This window comes from Phocoena sinus, chromosome 14 (genome assembly GCF_008692025.1).
Source record: "Phocoena sinus isolate mPhoSin1 chromosome 14, mPhoSin1.pri, whole genome shotgun sequence".
NCBI lineage: Eukaryota > Metazoa > Chordata > Mammalia > Artiodactyla > Phocoenidae > Phocoena > Phocoena sinus.
The window spans coordinates 63,539,568-63,550,797 of record NC_045776.1 but is presented as its reverse complement, the minus strand read 5'-3'; the positions used below and the strand labels follow the sequence as shown (position 1 = coordinate 63,550,797).

Genomic DNA, 11,230 nt, shown 5'->3' with positions numbered 1-11,230 from the left:
TGCATCACGCCGGCTGCGGCCGCCAGCACCCGTGTCTCCCGCGTGGTTTCTGGGCGTCAGGCGGAGGGGTGGGGTGGCGGGGGTGACTGGGGAGGAGAGGGGAGAGGGGAAGGGGGACTGGCGAGGGGTGGCGGCGAGAGACGGCGAGACGCGGGGGTGGCGGCGAGAGAATGGGAGACACCGGGGCGGGGGCGTCATGTGTCCTCGGGCCCATCGGACGCCGGGCTCCTCCGGGTGGACCTTGGTCCCGAGAGGCTGCCGGGCCCTCGGTTCCTCCAGCCCCGCCGCCCACTCGGGAGGGGTAGGAATTGTTACTAAACCCGCTCTCCCCTCCGGCGAGCAGAGCCCCGGGGCACCGGCTGGCGGGTCCCCGCGGAGGTCCGTGTCCCGCGTCCGCGTGGTGGTTACACAGTCCCCGCGGCGCCTCTCTTCCCCTTGGTCCGCGGCGCTCTCCCGCGTCCGGGCTGTGCGGACCGTGCGCGCTCACCACTGCGGTCTTCGCGGGCATCGTCTCTTCATTTATGTAAATGTTCTGCTTAATGGAGATGGACCTCGCGTTTCACTTAGTCTCTGATGCAGACGCTGCTCGATTTTTATTATTTACTTTTTTTTTTTTGGTAGTGAAATTGTATCTCCTGTGCACACATACGTGCGTTTTTGTTTTGTTTTTGCGGTACGCGGGCCTCTCACTGTTGTGGCCTCTCCCGTTGCGGAGCACAGGCTCCGGACGCGCAGGCTCAGCGGCCATGGCTCACGGGCCCAGCCGCTCCGCGGCATGTGGGATCTTCCCGGACCGGGCACGAACCCGTGTCCCCTGCATCGGCAGGCGGACTTTCAACCACTGTGCCACCAGGGAAGCCCTGGGCACATTTTTTATATTTAAGGGCCAGGTGCATTTCTTTTCCTGCAAACAATTCATATTATTTTTTCATGTTAAAACTATAGGATTGTAGGGTTTCCTTCTCCCTCAGTTTTTTCAACGCTCTTTTTTAGGATGCATTTTACCTTCGAGATCTGTTGTGAATATTTCCCCAGTTTGTCTTTCGCTTTGTTTGGGGTGCTCTTTTGCTATGTGTTGTTTTGGTAACAATTTGCTTTCCTGTACTGATCCTGGATTTTCTGGGTTATGAAGGAAACTGTTCCCGTCTTCTTCCAACACTTGCATGCTTCCTTAGTTTATATTCAGCCTGTTGTCTGCCTCTGGAGGTAGGGACTTAGTATGGTTTAGGATGTGAGGACCTTTTGCATTTGCTTGATTGGGATTACACTGAAGTTAGGATAAGTTTGCAGAGAAATGTCTTCCAAACCTCGGGCGACATCTCTCTCCATTTTTAATTTTTCTCAGCATTTTGTGGTTTTTTTAGTGTAAAGGTCTTTCATGTCTTTCCATTTATTCTGAGGGATTTTATGTTTGGGGTGCTATTATACATGGTATAGGATTTTTTTGTTTTAATTTCCAACTGTTTATTGCTGGCATATAGAAATACAATGACTTTTGTGTATGGACCTTGTAAACTGTGGTATTGCTGAACTACTCCCTTGTTAGTGCTTTGAAACTCTTCCGTAGCTTCCTCAGGATTTTATAAACAATCTTATTGTCTGTGAGGCAGGACTGTTTCTCTTCTTCCTTCCAAACTGTCTACCGCTGGCCACACACTCGGTACAAAGCTGATTAGAAGTGGTGAGAAGGAGTGCCCTGATCTTGCTCTGGATCTTGTATTTCATCATGACTATGTTAACCATGTTTTTCTTAGAGATCTTTATCAGATTGAGGAACTGTTCTCCTATTTCTAGTTTGCTGATTTTTTTTTTTTGGCCATGCAGCACAGCTTGAGGAATCTTAGTTCCCCGACCAGGGATCGAACCCATGGCACAACAGTGAAAGCACCGAGTCCTAACCACTGGGTGGTCAGGGAATTCCCAAGTTTGCTGATTTTTTATTACGAATGGGTGTTGAATATTGTGCAGTGCTTTTTCTGCACCTGTTGATCATATGGTTTTCCTTCTTTAGTCTGTTAATGTGAATGACCCTGATTGCGTCTTAAGCCAACCTTGCCTTCCTGGGATAAGGCCCACTTGGTCATGATGGTCCTTTTTTACACATTGTGTTCAATTTGCTAATATTTAGTTAAAGATTTTTGTGCCTGTGTTCATGAGAGGGATGTTGCCCTGTCTTCTAATTTTCTTGGAAGGTCCTTGTCTTTTTTTTTTTTTTTTTAATTAGTTAATCTATTTGGCTGCATTGGGTCTTAGTTGCGGTACACAGGATCTTTCATTATGTAGTGTGGGCTCCTCACTGCAGCATTTGGGCTCTAGAGCGCGTGGGCTTAGTTGCCCTGCGGCATGTGGGATCTTAGTTCCCCCACCAGGGATTGAACCCATGTCCCCTGCATTGGAAGGCGGATTCTCAACCACTGGACCACCAGGGAAGTCCCAGAAGGTCCTTTTTAATATCAGGGCTGTGTTGCCCTCATAAAAAAATGAATAGGGAAGTGTTTGTTCCTCTCTTTTCTGAAGGATAGTGTGTAACACTGGCATTATTGCTTCCTTACATATTGAGACCCATCTTGGCTTTATGATGAAAAAAATTACACCTCAATAATTTTAACACAGAAAAACGTATGAGTCATCAGTGTATGTAGCTCAGTGAATTTCCATAGAATAAGAAACAATGTTACCAGCATCTGATTCTCCTCCTGCCTTCCTAGTGGCTCCCTCCTTCAAAACTAACTTGTGTCCTGACTTCTAACACCATCAAATAATGGTGCCTGTTCTGGAACCTCAGGTGGAGTCATTCAGCAAGTACCTTTTGCTCAGCAGCATCCACACTGCCTGCTGCAGTTGTTCATTTATTTCCATTATTGCCCTGTATTCTTCTGCATGAATAACCACAATGATTTCTCTCTTGTCCAAGAACATTTTGGTCATTTACAGGTTTTGTTTGTTAGGAGTAGCGACCTCAGGACACTATTTCCTGCCCAGATTTCGTAAGTCTGTCGGGTATGTGTGTAGGCGGGGAACTGCTGGCTTGAGCTGCTCAGCCTTGCTGGATGCTTCACACCCAGCAGCAGCAACTGAGTTCCAGGTGCTCCACATGCCCCAATGCTTGACATTATGTATCATTTTATGTTTCAGACAGGCAGGGGGGTGAGTGGGTATCACATTGTGGTTTTAATTTGCAATGATGACTAATGAAGTTGAACACCTCTTACTATGTTTATTGGCTGTTTGGACAATGTCTTTTGTGAAATGCCTGTTCAGGTTTTTTGCCCATTTTTCTATTCAATTGTGTCTTACTGATTTTTTAGTAGTTCTTTATATATTCTGGCTGTAAGTCCTTTGAACAGATACAGGTAATTGCAAATATCTTCCCAGGTTTGTGGCATGTATTTTCATAGAGTCCAATTTAATTTTTTCCCCTTTATAATTAGTGTTTTGGTTCTGCTTAAGAAATCTGTGTGTTCTGAGGTCATCAAGACACGCTTCTGTATTTTCTTCTAAAAGCCTTTAAAGTTTACCTTTAACATACATCTTTCCAGTCCACCTGGAATTAATTTCTATGTCTGATGTGAGGTAGGCAGTCGAGGTTGAGTTATTTTCTATACTGCTATCCAGTTAATGCACCATTATTGCAAAGACCATCTTTCCCTGACTGCTCTGCAGTGTCTGCATGTATGTGGGTATACGTCCCTGGACTTCATCTCTTCCACTGTTCACTTGTCTTTCCTTGAACCAGGAAGCCACAGTGTCTTAACTTCCATGGCTTAAGTATAATTCTTTTTTTTTTTTTTTTTTTGCGGTATGCGGGCCTCTCACTGTTGTGGCCTCTCCCGTTGCAGAGCACAGGCTCCAGACATGCAGGCTCAGCGGCCATGGCTCACGGGCCCAGCCGCTCTGCAGCATGTGGGATCTTCCCAGACCGGGGCACAAACTCGTGTCCCCTGCATCGGCAGGCGGACTCTCAACCACTGTGCCACCAGGGAAGCCCAAGGATAATTCTTGATATCTAGCTGGTGGGTCTTCAAGATCCAAATCGCTATATTTTGACCTTTGCATTCCCATATAGATTTTAGACTTGCCAATTTCCACTACAGAACTTTCTGGGATTTCGATTGGCATTTGCAGTGAAACTACAGATCAATTTGGGGAGAAACAAACATCTGTATAATGTTGGGTTTTCCAACCCATGAATATTTGTTTAGATCTTCTTTCTTTCAACATTTGTAGTTTTCAGTGTTTCTTATGAGTAGGTCATTAGATCTTTTTCTTGGTATTTGTTTAGGGTGCAATTGTAAATGGTACTGTTTTCATTTTTGTTGTTGTAAGATATATGTACACACATACACACACACACATAATTGACTTTTGTATATTAACCTGTATTCTGAACCTTGACTATAGAATATATTCAGATTATTTTGGATTTTTATGTACACAAAGGCCATCTCTGAGTTTTATTTCTCCTTTCCAGATTCTTACACTGTTTCCTTTTGTGGCCTGACTAGACTGGTGAGGGCCCCCAGTGCCAAGAGCTGAACAGAGGTGGTGAAACACAGTATTGTCTAAGGGGACAGCTGTCAGTATATCACCTTTAAGCATTTCAGAGTTTTTCGCAGACACATCAAGGGAGTGATGTTTTGGGTACACCCCGTCCTGACTGTGGACCAAGCTTCCCCAGAAACTCCTCGAAGGTATCAGGCTCTTGGGTTGGTCTTTTGTCTCCTGCGTCATCGAAAGAGGAACTTGACTGTTTTAAGATTTTAAATTTCATTTTGTTTTCTGTCTCTAAAGAAATCTATTTGCTTGTCAGCTTGTGGATTTAGATTTTTCTACCCAGTACTGTAAATAGCATTTCTAACTTTTCAAGATGTGTAATTTGCCATATTGCCGGAGTCTTGGACGTGCCATTCAATTGACTTTCATTTTAAAGCCAGTTTGACAGGCTTTTCTTTCCAAGTATTGTGGTTTCAAATCAGTTCTACTGTGTTTGCGTGTGTTTCTACATTTTATAGTGTGTTTGTCCTGCACTTCCTATGCTCCCCCCTCTTCCTGGTCTTCTGTTTGATCTTTCTGGAAGTCACACCCGATATTCTGGTTTCCTTTCTACTTGAACAGGCTCACCTCTACCCACCTCCCCAAACCCGACCTTAAAGCATTTAACTTGGATCATCCCCTTGGCTCTTATGTGTATTTTGTCTGGTGTTTCAGTTCCACTCTTTCAATTTCTAAGTATTTAGGGTTCTTCCAGATATCTTATTGATTCCTAACAATTCCGTGGGATCAGCCTAACGTGGTGAACAGGTACGGATGGGGTGCTGCTGCTGATGGACTGCATTTCAATTAATTTTTGCTGTGTTGGGTCTTCGTTTCTGTGCGAGGGCTTTCTCTAGTTGTGGCAAGTGGAGGCTACTCTTCATTGCAGTGCGCGGGCCTCTCACTATTGCGGCCTCTCTTGTTGTGTAGCACAGGCTCCAGACGCGCAGGCTCAGTAGTTGTGGCTCACGGGCCTAGTTGCTCTGCGGCATGTGGGATCCTCCCAGACCAGGGCTCGAACCCGTGTCCCCTGCATTAGCAGGCAGATTCTCAACCACTGCACCACCAGGGAAGCCCCGGACTGCATTTCATAATCGCCATCAGGGCTACATGTGTGACGGCATCCTGTGTTCTATCACTTGTACAGAGAAGGATGTTGAAATCTCCAACTCTACTAGTTTATTTCTCCCCTGAATTCTGTCAAATTTTGCTTCGGAAACACACGTACACACAATGATGATGAATCTATTTCCTCTACTTCTGCATCAGGTCCATGACTATAAAGTGCACTGCTTGTCATCAGCATATAATTGGGTCTCATGTTTATCCATGTTTATAATTCCTGCCTCCTGACTGGAGTGCTCAGTTGTCCGTACTTAACAGAATTAATGATGCAGTGGGACTGTCGTCTGCTATTGCAAAACTTTTTGTCCCATCTTTTCTTTTTCCTTTCCTGCCTTCTTTTGGAGTAATTTAATATGTTAAAAAGTTTTTTTAACTTACATATTGGCTGCTTCTTTATATTTATTTATATTGTGCTTCCTGCAGCTGAGTGGGTGTTTTTCACCAACTCTGGAATCCTGTTGTGGCTGACTGGAGCGTCTCATTCAACTCTCCTTTTCTTTATGCCTCATTTTTGACTTTTTTTTGGTAATTTCCTCATTTGCCTCATTTTTGGTAATTTCATTGTTCTGCCTTTCACTGTCTGCAGTCTCTTCACCTGTATCTTACCTTTTTTTTTTTAATTACTTTTTAAAATTAATTATTTTTGGCTGTGTTGGGTCTTCGATGCTGTGTGTGAGCTTTCTCTAGTTGTGGCGAGCAGGGGCTACTCTGTTGCAGTGCGCGGGCTTGGCATTGCAGTGGCTTCTCTTGTTGTGAAGCACGGGCTCTAGGCGCACGGGCTTCTGTACTTGTGGCACGTGGGCTCAGCTGCTGTGGCTTGCGGGCTCTAGAGCACAGGCTCAGCAGTTGTGGCACACGGGCTTAGTTGGGATCGCGGCATCTGGGATCTTCCCAGACCAGGGCTTGAACCCATGTCCCCTGCATTGGCAGGCAGATTCTTAACTGCTGGGACTCCAGGGAAGTCCTTACCTGCTTTTTAACCAATCTTATATGTGACTTACTTCTAGATATTTTGTCATCGTTTTTTTAGTTTTGGGTCTTTGGAGGGTCATGTGGGTGGGGATGGATACTGCGGGGAGGTTGGTGCATGAGGACGATGGTGTCCTGGAGTAGAGGACCTGAAGGTGGTCGAGAGGGACACCGGGAAGGACCGGAGCAGAGGCAGGATGCAGAGCAACGCCTACGGAGGAGAGATGAGAACGGGGCGGCCGGGTGGCCTCTGCGGGAGCCCTGAGAGCTATCAGGGAAAATACAGTGCTATTTTCGGTACATCTGTGCTGTGGTGAGTCGTCTTTGTGAAGCTCACAGTCAGGGCACCGGGGATGGCCCCTCGTGGCTGCGAGGCTCCTGGGCGGGCGCCCCCCACCCCTAGCTGAACATGCACTTAGTACTGGATTGGTTCCAACGCAGTTTTTTTGTTTTTATTTTGTTCACGTTGGTTGAATCTTAGGTTGAATATAATTTTTCCATTTTTTATACACAAGAAAATACTTCATGTACCTCTGAGAACAAGACAGGGAATGTGTCCAGTGTAAGCATAGCTCGCACCTGCGCAAAGACTGGCTCTGATTGTCATTCCAGCCACACGGGCCATGTAGGCGACACCTTGGGAGGCAGCGGGTTGCTGGGCTCTGCAGGGGCATCTCAGCCCATCTGTCCATCTGATGAGGTGGCAGGCCGTGCGCAGCAGCAAGCAGTGATTGCGGCACTCTGCCCCTCAGTAGGGGATGTCGTTCTGATAGTACTGGATCATGTCATAGGTCCGGCTCCTGGGAGCAGAGAGCAGAGGGGATTGTGAGGGGCCTGTGCTGGTCTGGGGACCCGACCCCCTGAGCCACCCTGCTACACCCCTGGAGGTCGAGTGCCCGATCGCAGACTTTTTGTCTGCCCGCCAGCCCCTCTCTCCCTGGGACACTTGCTCCCTCACCCATGGCCACAGCCTCCCTGTTATGCCCTGTCTCCTCCTTGCTCATGGGCCCCAAAGTGGGCTCAAGAGGATGCCCTTCCTCAGCCAGACGCCTGCCCTCAGTCCTGGGGCCCGGGATGTGGCCCGGGGGTGCGTCTGTAGGAGTTGACTCCCAGCCTTGGGGCCTCACATGTGGCTGGAAGGGGTCTGTGCACTCCCCTTCTGCCCCGCCTCACATCACCATCAGGAGAGCCTGCCTCATGCCGCCCTCCAAACCCCTCCTGCTGCCCTGAGCCACCCCACTTCTCTGCTCCCCAGTCAGCAAAACCAAGTGGCGCTCCTGTGCCACCGGACCTCGGCGGGTCCACCGGAGCCAGTTCTCTGTCCCCAGGGTGTGGACCTGGGGCCTCTGCACCTCCCGGGGCCTGGACTCCCCTCGCTCACCCTGTTGTTGAGCCTATAAACCTCAAGGCCACCTTCGACTGTCACAGCCCCTGAGAGCCTGTTCCCAGGCCTGTCACTGAGGCCTGGCCCCACCACTTCTAGTGGCCCCAGTTCCCCCACCAGGCCCCTCCTGTCACGGCCCCCACAGCAGCTGAAGGGGGTTGAAGCCTCTCAAAACTCACTTCCTGCCCCACTGGGCTGGGCGTCTCGGGGCAGTGCATCCTGTCACCTGGCCCAGGTGGGGGCCTGCACAAGTGCCCACTGAACACTGGATAGGTGACATGGGTGCATGGGTGGGGCAGGACAGGGTGACTTGCCTGTTGCTGAGGAAGCAGCTCTGAATGACCTTTAGAATGAAATTTGCGGCCTCTCGCTCTGTCATGTTGGGGCTGAACCTGTGCCTGGTGGGGGGAAGGGCCGTGTCAGGGCTGCCGCCCCCAGGGCTCCAGGCTGCCCTCCCTGCAGGGACGTGGCCTGGCCTCCTGTGGGGACACGGTTCCCAGCTGGCCTCAAGGGCTTGGGCTCCTTCCCAGAACCTCCCGGGCCCAGGGCCCTGCAGCCAGGGTAGGACTGGCAGGGGGCTGAGCCACTGCAGCCCCGGGGCTTGGCGCAGACACACCCTTGAGGGACGAAGGGCCGCAGGGTACATCCTCCGCCTACGTCAAGGCACCTCACACACGGAAGGTCTGGGGACAGCTCCTCACCCAGGACCCCGTCTGTCTGGGCGTCCAAGGGGGAGCACTTGGCCTCGATAACAGTCCCCATTACCAGCACTCGAAGGGCTCCCATCTCAGGGGACAGCCACCCCCCAGTGGCCTGCCTGCCGGACCTACTTCAAGAGCTTGATTGTCTGGCCGCGGAAGCAGGGAAGGCCCGTGTCCAGCATGAGAGTGACCAGAGAGACGACGGCGTCCATGTAGGGCCTGGGGAGAGGCAGGGAAGGAGGTGGACAGAGGCCAGCCTGGGTGGGGGCCCTGCCTGTGGTCAACATGCAGCCCCTGCCCAGGGCCTGCCCTCGGCCCCTGCCATGGTTCTGTGCCTGGCTAAGGAAGGGATCCTCCCTTCTGCACGTGCCATGCAGGCTTCAACAGACTCGGGTTGGAGTCCAGGTGTCCCCACACTGCTCTGTGGCATCAGCCACATGACACTTGGAAGCCAGGACCTGAGTCCCCGGCACGCAGCCTGGGGGTGTAGGGGCTCAGGCTAGGGAGGAAGGGCAGGTGGGGTGCTCAGAGGGGCCCCAAGGCGTCGGCAGGCGAGGTCAAGCCTGGGAGATGCAGAACGTGGCGGGTCACTGATGCCTGGAGCAAGATGCTGCTGGCACAGGTGGCAGAGATGTGACAGGAAGGCAAGGGCTCAGGGGGCCTCCCGTGCATCCCCCTGCCCCAACCCCAGTTCTGTGTCCACCAAAGGCCTGAGATGACCCGAGGAGAACTCTGAGGGGTGGGCGGGGCTTGCTGAATGAACGGGCCCAGTATGGAAGCCCCTCCCTGCCCCCCACCCCACCCGCGGGGCTCACCGCACGGCCAGGTAGCCGCGGACACACATCTCCATGAACCACTTGAAGGGGGTGGCCTCCATCTTGCCCCCCATGATCATCACCATCTCGTCCGTCAGCTTGATGTCTGGTTCCCAGCCGAGGTTGCCACCCGGGGAGCTTTCAAACATGAAGCCAAAGTCTGCAATACCCCAAAGAGCCATCGTGCTGGGATCAGCTGCAGGGCAAAGCTGGGTGTATGCCCTGTAACCGCTGTTTCCTGGGGACACTGGGGAGCAGCGGCTGGAAAGGAAGCCCAGCTCCCCAACCCCCAGAGCCCCTGCCCCGGTGCCCCCGCGGCAGGATGCCCACCCACCGATGTGGATGATGTGGCCCTTCTTGTCCAGCATGATGTTGCCGTTGTGCCGGTCCTTGATCTGCAGCAGGAACAGCAGGAGGCTGTAGGCAGCCATGCTGCGGATGAAGTTATAGCGTGCCTGTGCAGAGACAGCATGCTCAGGGTGCCCTGGAGCTGTGCCCTCTTGGGCCTGCGGGCACCCTGGAACCCCTGGGCCTGCACCTAGATCAGCAAGCCAGACCTTGGTAGTCGGAGTGACAAGTGGGTGCATCTGAGGTGCAGGGCTGTGGCCCCTTCCCCCCTTCAACTCCTGTCAGCTTTCTCCTGGGGAGCCCCTCTCGAGTCATGCCTTTCATCCCAAGGAAGGTTACAGATGCTCTGGTTTTACCCCCAGACATACGAGGACTTAGAAAACAGGGTGCTGACCAACGCAGGAGCTGGGGCTGGCGGGCAGTGGGGCCGCCCTGCTGCCCACCTGCTGGAAGGCCAGCGTGGACTCATCCCCGTACTGGCGTGTGAAATAGTCGTACATGCCAAAGTCGGTCTGGCGGCCCAGCTGGTCCCGAGAGGTACAGTCAGGGATGCACTCGATCACCCCGCACTAGGGAGGAAGGGCCGAGGCTCAGGCTGCGGGCACACCACAGGGTGAGGGACAGGGGCAGCGCCCAAGCAACTGCTTGGGAAACTTACCCCAGGGGCGGTGGCCACCACCCGGTACGGAAAGACGAAGAGATCCAGGCCAACCAGCTGGAAGATGTTTTTGAAGAGGTCGATGATCTGCAAGGCCAGCATGTCCTGGGAACCAGGAGAGACTCAGGGTCGTAGTGGGCTGCTGGCTCCAGGTGCCTGCGGCCCTGCCCAGTGAGGGGGAGGGGGAGGAGGGAGGGAGGCCCCGTTGAGCCTCACTGCCCACTGCTCCCTGGGCAGACTGCGAGGATGCACTGCCTGGCGGTGGGTGTGAGTAAGGGGCACCCATTCCCCGGGGCAGTTCCCCCTGAGCAGCCAGGGTGTACAGCGGGAGGGGGGCCACTGGAGAGGCCTCCGGGTTTAGCAGAAAGCCCTGATGTACTCCAAGGCAACAGAACCAAATGGGAAACCAAGGATTCCTATTTCTGTATGATGCTGAGAAGTGTGCCTGGAGTCTTGGAGAGGCGGGCCTGCCCCGGCCCCTGCACACCTCCGGCCCTGCCCTGCCTGCCCAGCCCACTACCTGACGGCAGTCGTCTCCCACTTTGAAGATGGCTGCTTGCCAGGAGATTTTCTGGCCATCGGCCTCCTGCGTGCTGCCCTCATCCTCGGAGTCTGAGCAGCACCGCAGACCTGCACAGGGAGAGGCTGCCTGTCAGCGGCGGGCAGAGAGGCCCTCTGAGGATGCTGGGGGTGAGCC

General features: G+C 52.3%; 1 protein-coding gene across 13 annotated transcripts in view; it reads right to left on the bottom strand.

Moving 5' to 3' along the window:
* Positions 1 to 7,053: 7,053 nt before the first annotated feature.
* Positions 7,054 to 11,230, bottom strand: part of PI4KA (phosphatidylinositol 4-kinase alpha) — a 94,913-nt gene continuing 90,736 nt past the window's right edge. For 2 of the 13 annotated variants that reach the window (XR_004345432.1, XR_004345429.1), the window contains 8 exons: positions 11,054 to 11,163; positions 10,534 to 10,638; positions 10,374 to 10,444; positions 9,862 to 9,982; positions 9,528 to 9,687; positions 8,842 to 8,931; positions 8,326 to 8,409; positions 7,054 to 7,427 (listed from right to left, as the gene is read on the bottom strand). Coding sequence is in view for 7 of the 13 variants with exons in the window: in XM_032603019.1 (XP_032458910.1) it covers positions 7,376 to 7,427; positions 8,326 to 8,409; positions 8,842 to 8,931; positions 9,528 to 9,687; positions 9,862 to 9,982; positions 10,319 to 10,444; positions 10,534 to 10,638; positions 11,054 to 11,163 (848 nt within the window). In the remaining 6 variants the exon portion in view is untranslated. Of the gene's footprint in view, positions 7,428 to 8,325; positions 8,410 to 8,841; positions 8,932 to 9,527; positions 9,688 to 9,861; positions 9,983 to 10,269; positions 10,445 to 10,533; positions 10,639 to 11,053; positions 11,164 to 11,230 lie in introns of those variants that run through there. The other 11 variants (XM_032603026.1, XM_032603022.1, XR_004345431.1 and 8 more) reach the window with 8 other exon arrangements.